Below are 21478 nucleotides of genomic sequence, written 5' to 3'. Positions count from 1 at the left end.
CATATGGATTCATGCTGTTTATTCTTTTATCAAGTGGACTCCATTTAATTTCCAATGTGGTATTCTTAGGATAAACATGATAAATGAACTAATATAATAATAATAATGAGCTTATATTACCTTGATTTTAGTGTGATCAACAAGGTTGCCTCTATGGCGGAAAACAGAATTTATTTCACTTGGTTGTAAGGCATAGCAAGGCTGATGAGTCATAATTCCAAATTCTATATAAACAAATGATTCATTGATTTTCATCTTATAATTGAAAACTGCAAATCTATGTTTTATTCATTTAAATTAAGATTATATTGAATGATATGTAAAGTCTATATTTATTTTTGAAAGTCTAATTACAAGGAGATGTGGAGATGTGAATATCACAGTTACCAACAACTTTTCAAAATGAGTACCAATATTCTGTGGTTAAACATCTATAGAGAAATGATTCCCATCTGCTGCCCTCTGCATTTGACTGCTATGGAAACTCATAAGCATTTTAGCTGTAGATACGGAACCCATCTGCTATGTTACTAAAATTTACTAACAGGCTATGGAACTCTTGGAACCTCTCATCAAACTTAGGATATATATGTTTACTGAAGGGCTGTCCATCCTGAATATAGTTATAAAATTTGTTTCAGTGGGTAAACATGGGCCTCAAAATCCCATTTTTGCATTAATTTCCTTATCTGACATTTGTAGCTATGAAATGTTAGGTAATATTATTTAACTTTTCCCAGTTCTTATCTGGAAAAATATAGTGTCTATAGCTCAAATACAATTTATAAGAATAAATCATCAAATGGAAAGGAGTTATTAAGATTTAGAGTAATTTCTTTAACAATCACTTATAACAACATTAATTAAGGAACAAAATTTAATTATTAATACTATCAAAGACTATGAATGGTGGCCAAAGTTTATGACTCTGCTTGCACAGTGAAATGGATGTTTTCTAAAAACACTGAAAGAAAATCTACTTACAAATAATAAGGGTAACGTTAAAGCACACTGATTTATCATAAAATAAAGTTTTCCTTGTGTAAAGAATAACACACTAATTTTTTTGGTATTCAAGTGCTTGTACAAAATAGCTCTAGAAGATAAAAACAATTCTCAAAAGTTCCCATTCTGGTCTCAAATCATTCTATGGCAATAGTTAACTTATATTTTCACAAAACACATACTTTTCTCTAAGACATCACAAAAGTATACTGTAATGGTATTTTACTTATATTTTGATAAATAAATCTGGCCTGAAGACCAGAGGCAAAGCTAAGGCCACTAGAGCTTAGGCAACAGTGACACACTTTTAATCCCAGGATTTGGTAGACAGAGACAGATGGATCTCTGTGAGTTCAACATTACCCCAGGCTACACAAGATCAATGCAGAAAGAAATTAAGATAGCTGTGCCTACGCCTTTAATCTCAGAACTAGGGAGTCACACCTTTAATACTAGCACTAGAAAGAATATAAAAGGGGAGGAGAGAGAGGTTAATTGCTTGGTTTATTGTCTCCCAGCATAGGTAGAGGTAAAATTTTTCTAGTCACTTGGCTGGTTTGCCTTTCTGGTTTTCGAGTTGAACCCCAAATTTTGTTTCTGAGTTTTTATTATTCGTGATACAGTACACCCTGAGTTTTTAGCCAAGTAAATAGATGCTTTGAACTTTGAGAAAACAAAGCAAAATACAATAGAAATAACATATTCATAATTTCATTTTCATCACTGGAGCTCAACTTGAAAATCCCTAAAGATACATGATAAATCACATATATGAAAACACTAATTCCTCATACTCTTATAAAATCATTGAAGATAATGAGCATCAAGAAAAAAAACCTATCCCTTTAGTATAAAGTTTGTCAAACTGAGTATATTGAATGAAAGGATGGATAGAGGTTATCTTAGAATCATGGCCTCTCCTCTATTCTCCTGTTCCTATTTTGCTAATCTCTAAAAAGTCATGTCTCTAGAGGATGTTTTTCAAAGATATGTAATTATCTGAATCTTTTTCCATAAAATTTTATTGACTACAATAGTATATTAGAAGACTTTAATGTCTCTATTAATTTACACATAATACATGAACTCTCCTGAGAAATTTGCTTTAAGAACTTTAAGATATGTAACAAAACCAACTTGCTTATTACTGAAGTTCTATCACTTATCTTCCTACCGCTTGTTTTATTTACCATGGAGCTCAGAGGAACTTTGTTACTCTTTGATTTCTGGTTTTGGTATTCTTACAGTTTTCCTAAAATACAGTATAATTTTGAAATTACATACACCTCCCTCATTCCTTTCTTACCTATGAACAGAGTTTAAACTTGAAACATGTTATCATTCCTTGAATTTTCATATATTACATGCTATAGAATATCAAGTTTATGTGTCATTGTATCTGTATAGTGTTAGTATGTTTTAATAGACCCAAATAGTTTATCTTTGAAGGGAAGTTTGAACTTGTTTTGCAAAAGGTAAAGGTAGGAAATATTAAAACATGTTGTTTTGATACCTGTGGATGAGGATGAGTCCAGATTTCCACAGTGGTTGCCTCTTTCATTGGGGTGCGAGATCGTACCATCTCCTTTATTGTCTTTGTAAAGGAAGAAAAAGAGTATGTTAAGCTACTTATTCAACATAAAACAAATACATGTACATACACATAACATACACAGACATTCTGTGCAAGGAAATAAGAAAATTATCTCTTTTTAGAAACAATATTTTATGTAACTAATGAGTTATTATGTGTTAAAATATGCTGAATCTTCTAGGTCATAAAAAATGTGAAACAGACAACAGTTTTCTTTCTCAGAGTTTATATTTAAATGTAATACAGTTATTTATTATATTCTCAGCATAGAAACAAATACATAACAACTTAAATTGTTTAAGTCAAAATTTGTCAGGGAGAATTTCAATGTAATATTTCTATAACTCAATGACTTCAAGATTTATGTTTACTGTTTTCACCATAGTCTAAAATTAAAATCTGTCCTGTGTGTGCTATGAAACTGTATATCTGCCTTGTGTCTTATAAAGGCATTCAATATACTCAATGAACTACAAAAGGATTTATGAACCAATTGACAAATCCTAATCTACCATGTCTAAACAGTGATCAACACCAGAAAAGACTGAAGTTTTGTAATTCATTTAATTTGTTTTTCTCATATTACAAAGTATATTTTCTGTCTTTAAAACATCAAATGCACATTATATATATTTTCCCTATATATGATTTTAGGTAATACAGTAAAATGTTGCTTAAAAGCAATGATTTCATCAACGAAATAAAGAACATTGTAAAAGAAGTAGAAATTATAGAAACCAGTGTCTAGTGGATGTGTATATATGCAAAAGTAGTGTAGTCGAAAAATGTTTTTATGGATCTTATATCATGGTATCATGATTTTCTCATGCTGGATAGAACATTAAAAACATTAATGATGGTGCTACTACTTGTCAGGGATTCGTGTGTCTCATATATCAAGTTACATTGACAGTTCAATTTATTATTTTTCATTTTACCAGGTCAAAGTCATCATATATATAAAGGTGAAATAAAACAGATTTGTATCATGACATTTTAATGCAATTCAGTAAAGATAGTTTTATAATCAATTAAATGCCAACTCATGTTTATTATGAAGTTATACTATTGCTGCCACATAAAAGACACATAACAGATTATTATTAATAGACCAAACAGTTATAACCATGTTTCAACTCATAGAAATACAGAAAACATGAGAAACATAAATCAAAAAGTAACACCACATTATAACAATTTTTCTAATGAAAAAATAAAATTAAGTAAATGATGTAAGGCTATAGGCAAAGTAAGTATTATAAAGCTATTATAAACTTTTATAAAGTATTATAAACTACCCAAAAACCTGTTTATTAATGTTCATTGCATTAAAAGTCCTGTTTAGTAACACAGTCTTATAAACTGTATCCAGAAAAAAATACAATTGAGATTAGCAACTTGATAAATTTACTTACACAAAAACTTATGGACATTAAGATATTAAGTATTAGGGGGAATTTAGAATATATGTAATAATGACTTGTAATATGTTTCATTGTCTCTCCATCAGTTAACAGATTTTATCAACAATAAATATTTGTTCATCATGTGAAGAAGTAATACTAAATTTTAAAGAATTATATATTTGCCTATAGGAATTGCTCCCATCGACAAAAGAGCCTAAAATACTTTTAAAGATGTTAAATAATATTAAATGCTATTACAGATGAATGATAGGATATATATATATATATATATATATATATGGCATCAAGGAATTCATTTAATGAAAATAATATTGTGAAAATATATGATATTCAAAGTGTAGTTAGTTTCTATACCATAGGCACTTTGATGAACATTATAATCTATCATTTGTAATTGAAACAGTAGAATCAATACTGAACATCATTCATTCTTGTAAACTGAATAACCATGATTTGTAAATTTGGTCAAACTTGCAGATTGAATAGCCTGATTCATCATAACAAACAAGGATTTGGATGAATAAGCAATAACAAAGTTTTATATATGTATTTTGAGCTTGATGCTGAGACCACAATTCTACTGAACAAGAAAAAAATCACTCATTATTACTACCAAACAATGAGTCACATTACAAAATGATTTTTGCTATAGACTTGACATTTCTTAATAAATCAAACTACAAGTACAAGGTAAAACAGTGTTCATATTTGAAACTTAAACTGCAGAAAAGGCATTTTGGCAAGTAAAATACTTCAAATCACAAGTCTTGTCAAATTCATTTATAGACTACAGTGTTGTCAAAAATTTAAAACACAAAGAAAAATCTCCATTGCCACACAAATTTCAAGTAAGTTATGATAAATATTCAAGTGAGGACATTTACATAACCTGTAATTGCAAAATTTTAATCTTCAATGAAATGATAAGTGGAAGAATCAAGAAAATAACCTAATGCTTTTCTTCACATGCTATTTAAAGTACTAAAATCGTTAATATATATTGACTTTGAAGCTTGACTCTAGTTCTCTATGTAGGAAAACACTTTGGAGTAGGAAACATGTTCATTCACTGCCTGTATCACACTGAAATTTTACTATATAGACATTGCTTATATGCCACTAGTACAAGTTATGGTAGAGAATTGTTTTCTCTTTTATCATACAAATATGTTCACTCCTTTAAAGGAAAATATTGCAGAATCATCAACTATGGACAGGAGAAGAAATTCTGTAACTCTAGGCAAGTATGGAAGTTAAGAAAGAATGGTAGCGTTTAGCTGCAGAGGAAGGTGAAGAGATTTTTGTTATGATTTTCAGAGAAGGCAATATATTCCAATTTAGAAGAGAAATCATTGTTTTCAAGGTAGTTAAAATGCCAGAGATGTACCAGAATTGTTGGACAGATGTATTCAAAAAGGAACTAAGTATGTACTTAAGTTGGACCTGCAAAATAGGCCAGAAACTTCATACATGAAGTAAACTTGTAACGTTTTCATATGCCTAAACAATCAGTTATGGTTAAAGATTCTCACTGTATCTATGCTCAGGAGTCATATTTAATTTAAAAAAATACCTTTGAGTTTTGTATGCATATTTAAAAGATCTAATTTAAACAAAATCTGCCATTTTTTAGTAGATAAATTCATGTCTGGGCAGCAAACTTTTAAATACAAAATGCTAAATTAAAATGTCCATTGAATGAAGTAAAGATGACATATTAAGGGTTTAAATATTTAAAGCAAAATGTGTAAGTTTATCTTGTCCAGTTAACTTTGGTAATTATTATATATTATACTCTATTGTTTAAGAATCAGAAAAAAATATTGAAAACATTTGTGCAAACATACTAATGAGGGAGCTGTGTAAGAACCACATACTTGCAAGTGTTCTGCTGCTACTCTTTTCCCTCTCAGTAAAGGCTCTCAGTTATAAAAATGATGAAAGCATGTCACAGAACAGCTTAAAAAAACTTTTTAAATTTTGATGTAATGCAAATGAGACAAACTATAGTACTTAAATATATTAGATTCTTTAAGAAAACTAAATATGGTTGATACATGACACATGAAAAATGAAATACCAATCTGCGTTTCTTGTCCTTTATATGTACCATGTACTGTATCTGTCCTTTTATGGAATTAAGTGTCAAACTGTCAAGAAAAGAGTAATGATTAAAATAATCACAGTCTTCATTGATTTAAGCTTCATTTTAATCAAGTTCACAAGAAGACAGCATTCAGTTTCAGTGATCTTAAAACATTTTGAAAAGTGTTTTTGGCATAATTCTTAATAATAAAGATGAAATTTCAAAAAGAAAGATGGGAGGACATAGAATATTATTAGTACTCCTGGATTAGAGATCACTAGTTCTTACTTTAGGCACTGAAAAAAAATCTGATATTGTGCAAAACTGGATTAGTTTTCTTAATCATGAATCACTGGTTCAGCAATGCCTCTACCTAAGAAACAGAAAAACATGAAAAAAATGTGGTAGAACTATAATGTCTCATTTTAAATTCTAAAATTCCAAGAGAGAAAAAATGGTTTAGAGTTTACTTATTGCGCTTTAAATGAGATGCACTACTTCATCATTCTCAGGCTTCTACTTGGTCATAGGTTGGTAGCTTTTTGGGGAGGATTAGAAAAGCGGTCTTGCTGGAAGCATGACAATGGGGGCATGATTTGAGGTTGCACAATCACTCCCCCTCCTTAGAAATGGCTCACAACCATCTCTAATTCCAGTTCCAGGTCATCCAAAGCCCCCTTCTGATTTTCATAATACACTTAGGCACACACACACACACACACACACACACACACACACACACAATTTGAATATGCATTTCTTAAAAGTAAAATGAAAAATCTTCTTTGGAATATAGATATCCAAAAGAAATATATTAAAAGTTAATGAGTAATTGTGATGAATTCTGAAGGTTCTGGACAAAAGAAACAGCTGTTTTGAACTTATCTTCAAGAGTAACAAAGTTATTTGAGTTATTTGGTAGCAAAAAGACAACCTAGGATGAATTAATTAGAACTTATCTAAGTGTGGGCATGCACATGTGTGTGTTTGTGTGTATGTTGTGTGCATGCAATGTGTGTGTGTGTGTGTGTGTGTGTGTGAGAGAGAGAGAGAGAGAGAGAGAGAGAGAGAGAGAGAGTCTATGCTATTAGAGAATGATGACTTTTACAAAAAAAGGTCATGAATTGATACTGAGGAAGCTCAGAAGTTTAACAAAATATGCGATTTTCCAGATGGTTTAATAATACCAGATTGTAAAGTTTGAAACTAGCCCTCACTTAAGAGTTTTAATGGTTGTATTCCTCTTTAAAAGCCTTTGCTCTTATGCTAGGATGATTCTCCAAAATTATAGATCAGGGTTTCAAGTACAGCTTCTATGAACAGTCTCCTTAAGTCTCAGCTAAACTGAGCGAGAAGATTACATATTATTACCATGTAGCACAGCAGGATTTTCCCCCAGCAAACATAATGATGTAAAAATGATAAAGTTATCACTCCTTTCAAAGAGGTCATTCATATAATCACAGAAGAACGATGCATTTCACAATGATTATCTAAAGATGCTTAAAGGTTCACATTGTAAAGCCTCTTTCCTAATATTTCTCTAAGGGACTCTGATCCCGAAAAACCTCCAGAACTACCCAGTAATCATGCTTATCAAGGAGGACACATGGAGAAGTAGGAAAAAGGGGTTCTTTTTGAAATATCACAATAAACAAGATTCTTATGGCAAGGCACAAAATGCACTTCTCAACAATGAGTATTTGATAAAGGAATATTAAAGTCATATAACATCTATGGTTTTACCCTTTCAATACTTACATGCTAGGTATAAAGAAGTCTCATTAGATTTCTTATCATAAGGACAACTCTCATGAGAACGTCCTGTTCTGAAAGTTATTTGCTTTATTCAAAGATAGCTGAAGGAGGGAGAACATGAGCAAGGAAGTCAGGACCGCAAGGAGTGCGCCCACCCACTGAGACGGCGGGGCTGGTCTAATGGGAGTTCACCCAGGCCCATGTGACCTGGACTGAAAAAACATGGGATCAAACCGGATTCTCTGAACTTGGTGGACAATGAAGGCTGACTGAGAAGCCAAGAACAATGGCACTGGGTTTTGATCCTACCGCATGTACTGGCTTTTGGGGAGCCTAGTCCGTTTAGAGGCACACCTTCCTGGTCCTAGATGGTCTGGTTTAGACCTTGGACTTCCCGCAGGGCAGGGAACCCTGACTGCTCCTTGGACTGGAAAGGGAGGGGGAGGGAAATGGGAGGTGGGGAGGAGGTGGAAATTTTTAATAATAATAATAATAATAATAATAATAATAAATACAAAGATGTTTTTAGGATTGAATTTTTAACTTCCTTAGTGTTTGGGAAATTCATATTATATGCATTTAACATTTTTCCATGGACTTTACTCCCATGCCCTTCCCTCAAAATTCCTCCTCATTTCCCAAACCGCATTTCCCTCCTAACTTCGTTTTATTTTTAATAAAATCTACTTTGTCCTACTTAGTTTAGCCTGTAGGTTGATGTATGTAGGACTATCTACTAGAACATGAGGAATGATTCAGGGGCTACATCCCTGAAGAGAATTGACTTAGATTAAGTTATTGACAATGTAGGCTGTACAACATAAAATCTTTATTGTTACTATGATAAATTTGTAAGTATATGCAGATAGCTAAATATATTATTATACAAATTATAAAATAAATATCCTACTTCTCTCTTAAAAATACTTCATAATATTGTTTTCTAAGGCTATGGAAGCTCCAGTGCAAGAAAAGCCATCTGTGTTCTTATCGGGCTGTGAACTCTATGAACAATAACAATTCTCCAGGCAAGATTCATCAACTTGTACAATTATGGTACAAATATTATTGTGGCACCTAATCACTCTTTGATAATGTTTGAGGATGGCTCCATTGAAGAGAAATTGTGCTTGGTACTATAAGGCATCAAATACACATGATTAAACAGAACTTAGGTCGTACAGGGAAAATTACAATAGTTGTTTAGTTAAAGCAATATGATACTAAACGACCCATTTAAATATGTAAATTTATACTCATAGAAAAATTCTACAACTGGCCTCATCAAGAGAAGTATTCTCTTTTGGTGAGCTGTAGTGTATACAGAAACTCATGGTTGTTCAGAGTACAGGAAATAAGTGACTGTTGAGTACACAGTCATAAAGAGTAAGTTTGTACTATTGTCTCTAAGGCTTAGGAAACACTACAAAAAAGGGGACAGAAATAAAGTAAGAACTAAAAGGTAAGGAGAAGGGCTACAACTATTTTGAGAATGACATGACCATTAGGACAGTAATCTGATAGCAGTAATGGCTGTCTAAACTGGGTGGACATAAATCTGGTCTTAATCTCTCAAGCACAAATAGAAGAGGGACTTATGAACAACACCTTACTCTGATGAACTAATGAAGTCATTGCCTTCTGATTCTTATGGATAGTTCAAAACCCTTGGTAAAATAGACTGCTAGGGTTATACACGGTGGCTCTAAAATCAGACATAAATACTGAGTATAAAGAGTATGGTGCCTTGACAGATGGAGGAGGGAAATATAGTATGGTGAGAATAATATTAACCAGAATTCATTATGTTAGTGTATAAATTTTATAATAAGAAAATTTAGTGAGACTTACATACACATTTTGATTGCTAAACAAAAATTATTATGATTTAATTTTGTATCATTAAACTGGTAATTAACTAAATTAAGATGATTTGTACTGATATTATGTAAAGATTGTAGTAAATATAATTTATTTTTATAAAAATTAAAAATCCATTGGGATTTTTAATAAATAAATAAATAAAGACTTTTATGCCACTGACAGTTTAGTATTCAAGAGATTTTCTTAGAGTATCCAACAAGTGAAGTGTCAAGGAAGCATTTTGACCTGAATGGAACCAGTATCTGCTTTATTAGCTAAAATTTTAGACAGAGGAACTAAATCTAAATGAATAAATATGAAAAGGTTCACAAATACAATTAGTAGAAAGAATAAGTTGATTGCTTATATGTGAATGAAATTGACTCAAATCATATGTAATTGTGCAAGGTAGTTATAGAAAGAAAAAATAATTTAATATCAATTATGAAATAGATTTCATATTAGCTTAATTATAGCAAAGTTATCTTGATGCAAAGAGAAAGAATAACAAGAAAATGTAAATATGGAATTAATTTTTATAAGGGTGTAAAAAGTACTGGCTATTTTGCATTAGTCTTTTAAACTGAAATAATTGAATATTAAATTATCTTTGTAGTATATTTTCCATGATTGAAAATCTAGATTGAATCCTTTCATAGCATTTGTAGCAGTACTTAATAAGCAGTTTCTAAATTCTAGTTAAAATAGTGGAGTTATAAAATTGAGTTTTTGTATTTCTCAGAAAGCAAACATTTCTAAATCACCAGAACATGATCAGCATTCTGTATTATTACTTTATGTCAAATGTACTTGGAAAAATTCAAGTTAGTTTATGAGACTTGTTGGAATTTTTATTTAAACATATCACATTTAAACAAAAATATGCACCATCATGCACTATAAGGGAAGAATATTGACATAGATGAGAAAGGTGGATTTGTTGAATCTTATTGTCATCCATGGAGAATTCAATTGTCAAGCAGGATTGTCTGGTGCAGGGATTAGAGAAGTTAAAAATAAAATGATAGCAAGGGATTCTATCTATTATGTCATAAACTGCTTTACTCACTCTAAGCTGAACAAGATTAAATAATGGGATGAATAAATATATCTAGGGGACATAAAAATAAATGTTCATTTAATTCATGACAGTGTAATTCTCAGTTTTAAAATAGTAAATCAATTTGATTTTTTTGTAATTTAGTTTTTAAAACCACTTAAGAATACAGATAAATCATAACACCTTATAAACTTTTTCTTTGGAGTCATGCAACACTGAAAACAAATGTCATCTGTATTTTATAATTTGGTTTGTCATGTACTAGTTAATCGATTTAAATCTCACTATAATCACCTGTAAAAATAGAAAAAAAATATCCTTTATATAAGATTGTTATATAAACAAACACATACTAAAACCACATCTGGCATGCGATTTTAATATCATAAATGAGCATTTGTTTCATGTTTTGATGCATATCTAAACAGAGAATTCTCAACCGAGGAATCTCAAATGGCTGAGAAACACTCAAAATTTTAACATCTTTAGCCATCAGGGAAATGCAAATCAAAGCAACTCCAAGATTCCATCTTTCACTTGTCAGAATGCCTAAGATCAAAACACAAGTGACAGCTTATGATGGAGAGGATATGGAGTAAGGGAAACACTATTCCACTGCTGGTAGATGTGCAAACTTGTACAGTCACTTTAGAAATAACTGAATAGAAAGTCCTCAGAAGATTAGAAATTGATCTACCTCACGACCTAGGATATTATTCTTGAGAATATGACCAAAGAACCCTCTCCTGTACCACAAGGACATTTGTCCAACTATGCTCATAGCAGCTTTACTCATAAAAGCTGGAACCTGGGAACAACTTTGATTTCTCTCAACTGAAGAATGAACACAGAAAATGTGGTATATTTATACATGGAGTATTAATCATCTATTAAAATTAATGACAACATGAAATTAGCTGGCAAATGTATTGAACAAGAAAAGATCATTCTGAGTGAGGTAACCCAGACCCAGAAAGAAAAGTGTATATATGTTCACTTATAATTTGATATTAGCTGCAAATTAAAGGATAACCATGTTAATATCCACAGACCCAGAAAAGCCAATTAACAAGGAGGGCTTAAGGGGTGATGCATGAATCTCACTGTGAAGAGGAAATAGTATATATGTTGCCAGTGAATAGGAAGATGGGACTGCATGGAGGGTTGGGTCTGGTTGGGAGCACAAATGATAAGGAAGAGGAGGATGGTGGGATAGAGTACTATGAGAGACAATTGGAATCTTAGTGGTGGTACATTGCTGGGAAGAGCTAGAAATCTAGTACGATAGAAACTCCCAGGAATCTATGTGGGGAACCCTAGCTAGCTAAGACACCTACCAAAGGGGATACAGAGTCTAAACTTGCTATATCCTGCAAACAGATATGTATTTGATTTTTCTTTTACTTTATCTGTGTAGATTTCTTCTCAGTTACTGAACATAAATTTAGGCACTATGGTTGGAAAGAATAGAAGTTGTATCAGATATTTGGATTTCCAGATTTTATGGCATTTATGTAACCAGGTTTTGCAGTAAGTTCTCACTAATATGTTTTAAATAGCATTGGCAGTTCAAACTCCTTTCCTTATTTTCTTATTTTACTGATTATAACTATTTATGTTGATGATTTTAATGTCTGTGATGATAAAGAACAAGTACAATTATCTGTATATAATTAGGATTAGATAGGTTTGGAACAAACAATCATTGAACCCCCATCACTGACTAGAAGTCATTCAGTTATAGTACTTAATAAAGTCATGTAAATGTTATGAATCATATTTTCAGTTGTTTCTGCATTTTTTTTCATGCTAGGATGAAAACTTGAACCTTTAGTCCATTTCCAGCATTTATTTTTAAAAACCACTGACAGACACAAAGATGTAACATTACTCTCAAAGTAGAATATACAGATTACCAAGATGGTTTCTGTAACTTAGTTTCTGAAATCATTTCCAGTAACTAATTTTAATTTGCTACCCCTCTTTTTAGGCAAACAGAATCATTCACCTACCAAAGGGAAAAGCAGTCCACATTCTATTATATATGTTCATGGACATGTTAAATTATATGGCAAAATAGAATTTGAATATGTAACTATAATATATAATTTGAAGAAAAGTAAACTGAATAACTATGACAAGAGGGCACATAATTACTATGTGCTTATAACAGAAAGATAGAGGTAAAAAAGTTAGAGCATATCAGGAGAGCAGAATGAGAGTGTTATACCCATGAACCAAGAAATTCAGACATGCTCTAAGACAAGAAACAGCTTGTTTCAGGAGTTTATACAAGAAAGAAAATGTACCCCTATTGATTTCTTGTTTTTAGCCCCATAAAATCAACATTCATACCACTGAATTCTAGAGTTTAATTTTTAAAATAAATGCATAATATTTATTAACAGCAATAGACACAAAGACTAATGAAAAACTGTGCTGGCATGTGTGTCTACTTTTCTCCTTAAAGCTTTTCCCCATCAGACGCCATCTACTTATAGTTGATACCACACAAGTTCTGAGAAGACATTCACTCCAAAGTTGTTATGGCAATCATCATGGCAAATTTTCTCAAAGGCAAACCTAGATGTGTATTCTATTAATTTACTAGTCATCTATCTCTAAGTCTAATAAAGTTGACTATGAAGATTAAATATCATAATACTTTGTTGTACCCATTTCAACAAGCAATATGGAACAAATATCTTTGTAAATTCAGACCATTCTTATTGTGAAATATGCAACATTTTAAATTAAACACAATCACCATAAATTACAAGGGAAGATGTGAAATTAAGAGAGATTTACATAGATATAATCTACATGGAAAGTAGAAAAAGACAAGATCTCCTGAGTAAATTGGGAGCATTGGGGACCTTGGGGGAGGGTTGAAGGGGAGAGGCAAGAGGCAGGGAGGGGAGCCGAGAAAACTTTAGAGCTCACTAAAATTCAACAAAAATAAAAGAGCTGCACATCAATTCATCAAAAGTTCACAACTTGCTGCAGTTGGGGTTCACTGCCCAGGAAGCCAGGCTCAGCCTGAGGGCTTGTGATGGCAGAGAGTAACTGGCCCAAATGAGGAGAAGGAAAAGTGGAGACGTTGCCTGGAAAACATCAACTCTTTGAAAGGAATGGATGCCCATTCCACACATGCCACCAAACAGGCCCTTCTCCAGGCCAGAAGCAACTTGGATGATGCCCTGAACATTCTCCTCAGTAACCTCCACATGTGGTGGTTATAGGACTCAGATCCTGAAAACAACAGCCATAAAGCAAGTCCTTCCCAGGAAAGCATCGACCAACTGGTGTACATGGGTTTCCACACAGTGGTGGTTGAAGTTGCGCTAAGGGTGTTTGAAGACAATGTCCAGGTGGCAGCTCAAACCCTTGCACACGATGGAGGAAGCCTTCATCCAGACCTGCAGTTTGCAGGAGAGGACTCCCCTCCACATCATTTACATCCCTGTCTGACTCTGCAGGGAACTCCAGTGCTTCAAAAAGGAGACAGAGACTGTACAAAAAATTCTGGAGTACATTCCAGGGCATGAGGAAGATTACCTGTATTCACCTCTGGAGGATGAGGAAGTCATTACTGCCGAGTACTTGTTCTACGTAGAAAGTATGGGGTCTGCTGCAAAGAACAACTGAACAGAAATAAGTGTTACATTTCTGTTTAAAAATTCTGTCATTGTGAATGGTCACATGCAGCTCTTCTTTGCATTCCTCTTGCTTTTCAACAATTTTGCTCCTAGTAGGCATTTTCTTCAGGTACAGGGACCTAATATAATGAATAGAGTCTTTATTGGGAAGAGACAGTATAGAAAAGGGGATTCCCTGGCTCTGTTGTTCCCCTTCTGCCTCCAGGTCTGCATCTCTAACCCTGTCATTGTCAGTTTTCCATCAGAACTGGAAAGCAGGCTTTCTAATGGAGGTAGGGTGGTCTGCAGAGAGATGGGGAATCTGTCTCCTGTCTGCTTCTCAGATAAACCTCCTGTGCACTTTTCCTCCTATCCTGCTGCTGAAACTTCCCTCCTCCACCACTGCCTCTGCTGGGAAAAATCTTTCCTCAGCCCTTGTTCACCCTGCCTCACCCTTTGACTCTTCATTCCAAGTGCTATGGAAACTTGAATGAGATACAGGCAACAATCCCATACCAAATGGTGGCAGATAACTTGATCTTGAAATATCAGTGTTTATGCTCTTAGATCAGTAAAATCTATACTTAAAATTCAAGGTTGCAAATCAGAGTTTCTATAAATTCTAAATTCCTCATACAAAGTGAAAGTCTTTTTTTAAATTGAAGTTTTAAATGCTGACCAAAACAATTTATTTTTATTTTACATTCCTAGATTGCTGTCATAGAAAACTCACTGATAGCTAGATGAACTCTGAGATTAAGATGTGGTTTCTCAAGTCTCTTGTATTTTTCTATAGCTGGGTCACAGGACTGTTACTAAAAGGGCCTGTCAGCCTTTGGTTGGTTCTTCCTAGGTATGGTTCAAATGGGTAGCCTTCCATCACCCAGGGCATGGCAGCACCCAGGTGTGGAGTGGGTCAAGTGCCACTGTGTCCCTGAGACCCTACAGTCTTAGTTCACCTGAAGCCTTGACAACAGAGTAGGCTAAATAAGTAGAATTGCTTCTTGTTTTATTTAATTAAATATATTTATTGTGTGGGAGGTGGAGAAAACATGTCATAGTACAAGACTGGGGATTCAGAAGGCAACGTCTGGGGCTGGTTCACTTTCCACCATGTGGGTACCAGGGATTGAACTTAGGTTGTCAGGTTTTGTGGCAAGCTCTTCTCTTTAATGAGTAGTCTTGTTGCCCCCCCCCTACTATTCTTTGGAAGTAGATGATGCTGATGGAAATAAATGTGGATAATGCAATTGAAAAAAAAAAGTAAATGAACAAAATATAAATCAGTCCATAGTCTATAGTGACAAATGCTGAACTAAAAACTTGAAGTTAAAGAAGGGTTTTAGAAATAAGTATAGACCATGTATCTGTTTTATATAGTGATGAATGAAGAGCACATTCATAATCTAAATTTAAGTAGATATAGAAAAGCAGCAATAAATTAGTCATTTTAGGAAATTTAGATGACATTTAAGATTTAGAAAATTTAGTATAATTTAGCAAAACAATTTCTTAGATACTAACATGTTTGATAGGCTTGGTATGTTCCATCATGAGAAAAGGGAACAGTGTGACTAGAACAGAAAGATGAAGTAAAATCAATGTTCATGAGAAAATAGAAGAGATGGAAAACCCATTAAGGCTTTCTGAACATTACAATTATACCCATAATTTTTCTGAGTATGACTGTAATATACTGGAAATTATAGACATCAATGCTCATGTTTTACTCTAGGTGATAAAGAAATATAATATAGAACCATAGTAAGTTCCTAATCTATTAGGAAACATTGTAATAATCCCAGAGAGATACAGTGGTATGTAATATCAGAAAGGATATACTACAGTTAGTCAATACTAACTGTATTGTAACTGATGGTTAAGCCACTAGTTGTTCTGAGAGGGTAGGATGTGTGACTTCGATAAAGGAGTACAGTTGAAAATGATATTAAGATTTTTTAAAAAGTTCAATTGATAAGGTAAAGCTCAGTAATATGTTTGGAGAAGAGGAAATTTGAGTTGACCTTTGAGCATGTTAATTTAGAAAAGTATATAAGAACCTTAAAGTCATTGAAAAAATGAGCCCTAGGAAATTACAATTTTACAGGTAGAAAAATTCAGTAAGGATATTGAGAATGATTGGCTTTAAGGTTAAAACAACAAGAGATAAGATCCAGAAAGCCATCGAGCCTATAATTCGTAAAAATCCTAGAGAAGCTATATAAGAAGGTGAACCCAAAGAAAAACATATAGTTATCCTCCTGGATACTGGAAGTAGACAAGATTGCCGGACAAAAAATGGGAACATAGGGGTGGGGTGGGATGGGGGGAGGGGGGATGGGGCGAGAAAAGTGTGAAGTGGAGGATGGGAAGAGCTTGGGGGAATAGGATGGTTGGGATATAGGAAGGGTGGATATGGGAACAAAAAGAAATAAAAAAAAGATTAATCAAAAAAAACCTATAATATAGGTCTGATAGATTTGTTGAAATGCTGGAAATAGGTCAATGGAAATTTTAACCTTTGAAATAATAACAGAATATGGCCAGTGAGTATTAAATTTGACAACTATACCTTCATGTTCTTATTATAGAGTATAAAGTATTTTTTTCATTGGGTTATCCAAACATCTCATTGATTTCTAAATAGTATTGACCCTTAGTTTGTTTTGAATAACTGAAACAAGAAGGTATGATGCAAACAATGGGCTAATTTTTAATATTACACATTCTAATAAACATACTAAAACAATAAATACCTTTCTTGGTATAAACTATATTTTTTAAAACCAAGCCATTAAATATTTTTTTATTTTATTATTCTATTTATCTGTGTCTCTCCAGTATATAGCTAGAAGTTTAAACACACATATCATATAAATATGCTCTATTTGCTAATGTCACATGATATTTGGAAGGATCATATGATTTAAAATCCTCAAAAGTTTGTTACCTATATTTACATTCATATAAAACAGTATGCAGAGATTCTAAATATTTTCATTGGGTCTCTCCCTTCAGTGTCTAGGAACCCAACAGACGACAAGGAAGACATATTGTAGGAGTCATAGGGGATGGAGAAGAGAATATGTTTCATTAAATCAACTAAGCAGGGGACATATGGGTTTATACATACTGAAGCAGCAAGCATGGGGAGTGCAGGGGTGTACTCCAGATCCTCTGTGTATGTTATGGCTGTTAACTTGAGTTTCCGTGGGACTTGTAACAGTGTGAACATGTGTGTCTCTGACTATGCCTACACTTGGGGCCCTTTTCCTATTGGTTTGTCTTGTTCAGTCTCAATACGAAGGCTTTGCCTTGTCTCATTAAATGTGGTTTTGTCCTATTTAGTTGTTGTCCAAGAAACAACAACTAAATAAGCCTGTGCTTTTCAGAAGGAAAATGGATGAGTGTATCTGCTGGAAGTGGGAGGTTTGTCATTGCCATCAGGAATAGTAGGAGGGAAAATATAATCAGGTGTATTATATCACTGAGGAATCTATTTTCAATAAAAGTACATAGTTTAAAAGATATGTAAAGTGTACAGGAAATAATTTCAAATAAATTTAATAAATTAAAAAGTGTATTTTATCAAATAGATAAATTCCTGGATTTACTTAATGATGTTGAAAAGCTGTTTTTTTTTTAAGTACATCTACACGATTAACTGAAGTACACATAGCAATACTAAAGCAAATGTTTGTTGTTTACTTGTTATCTATGAAAGAAAACACTGGAAGGAGGACAAATTCTATATCTACAGAAAACTTGAGTTGGAATAGTAATTGAACAAATGCAATATAACACATTAACATAGAAAACTGTTTTCAATAAAGATAGACAATATTTGAAAAAATAGCATTTTCATTTTATAATTATTTTAATAAATCATGAATGACAGACAATTTCATCAAACTAAAAATTATATCAAGAAAATATCTACAGCCAATCCCTTGCTTAAAGGTTAAAGATGCAAGGCTTTCTGCTATAGACTGAGAAAGAGGCAATACTCATCCTGTTCCTTGTGTTAATCATTGACCAGAAATTTTTAGCAAGTATGCTAAGTCAGCAGAGAAACTATCAATTTAAAGGCCATAGAGAACTACAAATTATTATATTTTCAAGTAGTACAATTAGAGACATGTAACAATCCAGAAAATCTAGAGAACAACATAATTCTTCTATAAACAATATTATTGAAATTGTATGTTAACTGGTTAAGTATACACAGAGTAGTTACATTCTTAAATTAACAGAAGATAGCTAGAAAATAAAATTTAATGGTTGAATTGATGTCAATTGGAAAAAAGTACCTTAGGAATACAACTAAAATATCCTTGCCAATGATTTCTATACAATAAATATGTTGCCATGAGAAAATTAATATCTGAATATATAGAAATAAAGAAGTGACTTTTATGTTTATCATAGTGTTACTTTCTAATAAAAACCAACATAGTTTGAAAGTATAAATTGAGAAAGTGTTTAATGAACCGAAATCATTTACATTCTAGTTTAGTAAGCCTGTACAGCTTAGATAGAATCACTTTTTCACTCTCCATATTGTGTGTATGACTGAAAGGTGTTGTGTTAAGCTGAAACCCAGCATTATTATAATATCACACCTCTGTATCCTTAAGATATTTGACAAACGTGCTAGGCAAATCAATGAGTAAGAAAAATATTTTAACAAATGTAATGGGAACAATAAGATAAGTCTGCAAAGCTACAGATTTTGTTTGAAATGAATGTCTACTTATCCAAAACACGTGTGCACATGTACACACATACACACAGGTCAAGTGAATTAATTACACATGCAAACATACAAAATATAATTAGTAAATATTCATAAAAATGTGATAAGGTCAATCCTTGTGAACTTGAGATAAGCAGTGTCCATACACATGTAAATAAATAGTATTAAAAAATTTGTTGAGATTATAGTACTAAAATTGGAAAGCATTTATTTAATTTTTAATATTGAAATAAAATTGAAACCATAGAGAAAAACCATAATATAACAATATAAAGTATCTTCATAATATAACAATAATAAACATAAGAACAGATACATAAGAACATCTTTCATTCTATAATGTGACAGTTTAACTCAATAAAGAAATATGCATATAATTACATGGAAGCTTCGTCAAAAAGGAGGTGATGACAAATAAGCCTAAAATGAATTTGAATAACTAAATGTACTTGAATAACTAAAATTAAAAGTTGATGGCATACAAAATGTTGGTGAGAATATGAAATAACTGGAACTCCCAAACACTAAGGAGAATAATGCAAAATTTGATAGCATAAACTCTTCTTTTTGAAAGATGAGTGTAGAAAAGCTGAAGTATATAATTTATAGATTGAAATGCCCTTTATACATTCCAAGATGCCATCAACAACATCAAAACCATAAATAACACATAATGTTAGGAGAGAAATAAGAATCTATGGCTATCATATACCTTAAACATGTGGTTCTATGTATAATACATATATACAGCTTATTCTTCAACCAATTGACAGTTAATTATCAAAAGCAGTAGCATATGTGAAATGGACACAGCCAGAGATGGTGGTGATTTTGTAGGATTACAACTTTTTACTCCAATCATTATTTAAAATAATGTAAATTTATCAAAATAATATAATAATAATGTAAATTTATCAAAATAATGTAATTTTATCAAAGACAGATTCCTAAAATTATATCATAAAAGTAAGAAAAGGGTGTTGTTATGTAGTTGAGGAACAAGTATTTGAAATAAAATAATGATTTTCCAAGGCATATTTCATGTAAATTTAGATTGCTTACATTGGCTAGCTGTGTTAAGTAGACAGTTCTAATGTATACTATCATAGGTGCTATTCCTGTATGTTAACAAGAAAAACAGGAAAATGCATCAAAGTAGTAGTGTAAGTACATGGTCGGAAGAAAAAACAGACAATTGTAAAAGAATTTATGCTGTGAGAGCATATATCATTTTTAAGGCAAGCTATTTGTAATTAGTTTAGATGACAATATTATCTGAATATTTCTTTTACCAAAATTAATTGCATTCTGTCATTTGTTTCTGTGATAATGAATAAGTGTTTGGCCTATATTCAGTAGATTTAAATAAGCAAAGCTTTCAAGGAAATTGCTGAGTCTCTTTCACAGAAAACAGGAACATAACTGCTGATTCTGCACAAAGGAGTAGAAAATGTGAAGGTAGACTTTAAATTGTAAAAGTAAAATAAGAGAGTACTATAAATTTTGTTATAATTAGCCCACTTATGTGGTCTTAACTAAGTAGTTAAATCTCAAATTGGATATTCTTTAAGATCATTTATTTTTTATTAATACGTTAATATTTATCTTTTGCTTAAGTCACCTTTAGCAAGAGAACGTTAGTTCTGCTAGTGACATTGGCACAGCATCTAACAACATTGTTAGGGACCATAGTCCTAAAAGATAATAGCAGGAACCATTGTCCTAAAGATGATAGCAGGGACCATTGTCCTAAGGATGTTTGCAGAGAACCCCACATCCTAACTATCTTGTGAACTTTTTGTTAATGGAATCTGCCTCACATCCTAACTATCTTGAGAACTGTTAAGGGAACCACAAAAAGAATGTTTCTGCTTGTACAAGGTTTGCTAGCTGGTGACCTTTCCTACCCCCTATCCCTTACCCCAATCCGAGTTCCTCATTGAAGGGCTATATAAGCTGTAACCATCAGCCTAATAAACGAGAGCTTGACAATAGAACCTTGCTTGGTCTCATTTCTCTCTCCAGCCCATGTCTTGCAGGTAGCGCCTCTTCAGGAACCCTGAATAGCTGACCTGCTGGCGGGGTACACAACATCAGCTTTTTGTTGTTGTTGCATGCTTGACTTTCTATTGTTTAGAACAATTCCTCAAACTTTACCTTTAGAGCAGCACGGTACAAAATAAACCTAATGCAAACTTCAATGAAAGACATATGTATAGGTTTATATTGTCTAATAAAAGGTAAGTAGTAACAAAAAAGTTGGTGAAATTAATCATAATAATATATTTTCA

At 32.5% G+C, this 21478-nt stretch overlaps 1 protein-coding gene across 8 annotated transcripts in view; it reads right to left on the bottom strand.

Annotated features, from left to right (window-relative positions):
• Pcdh11x (protocadherin 11 X-linked) overlaps window positions 1-21478 on the bottom strand; it is a 548040-nt gene that overhangs the window by 301868 nt on the left and 224694 nt on the right. For 6 of the 8 annotated variants that reach the window (XM_038317057.1, XM_038317058.1, XM_038317061.1 and 3 more), the window contains exon 3: window positions 2519-2599. The exons of the other annotated variants lie outside the window; for them this stretch is intronic. In XM_038317057.1, coding sequence (XP_038172985.1) covers window positions 2519-2599 — 81 coding nt within the window. The remainder of the gene's footprint in view (window positions 1-2518; window positions 2600-21478) is intronic. 8 annotated transcript variants of the gene reach the window in all.

The sequence above is a fragment of the Arvicola amphibius genome, chromosome X (assembly GCF_903992535.2).
Source record: "Arvicola amphibius chromosome X, mArvAmp1.2, whole genome shotgun sequence".
Lineage (NCBI taxonomy): Eukaryota > Metazoa > Chordata > Mammalia > Rodentia > Cricetidae > Arvicola > Arvicola amphibius.
This window is presented reverse-complemented; position numbering and strand designations above follow the sequence as displayed.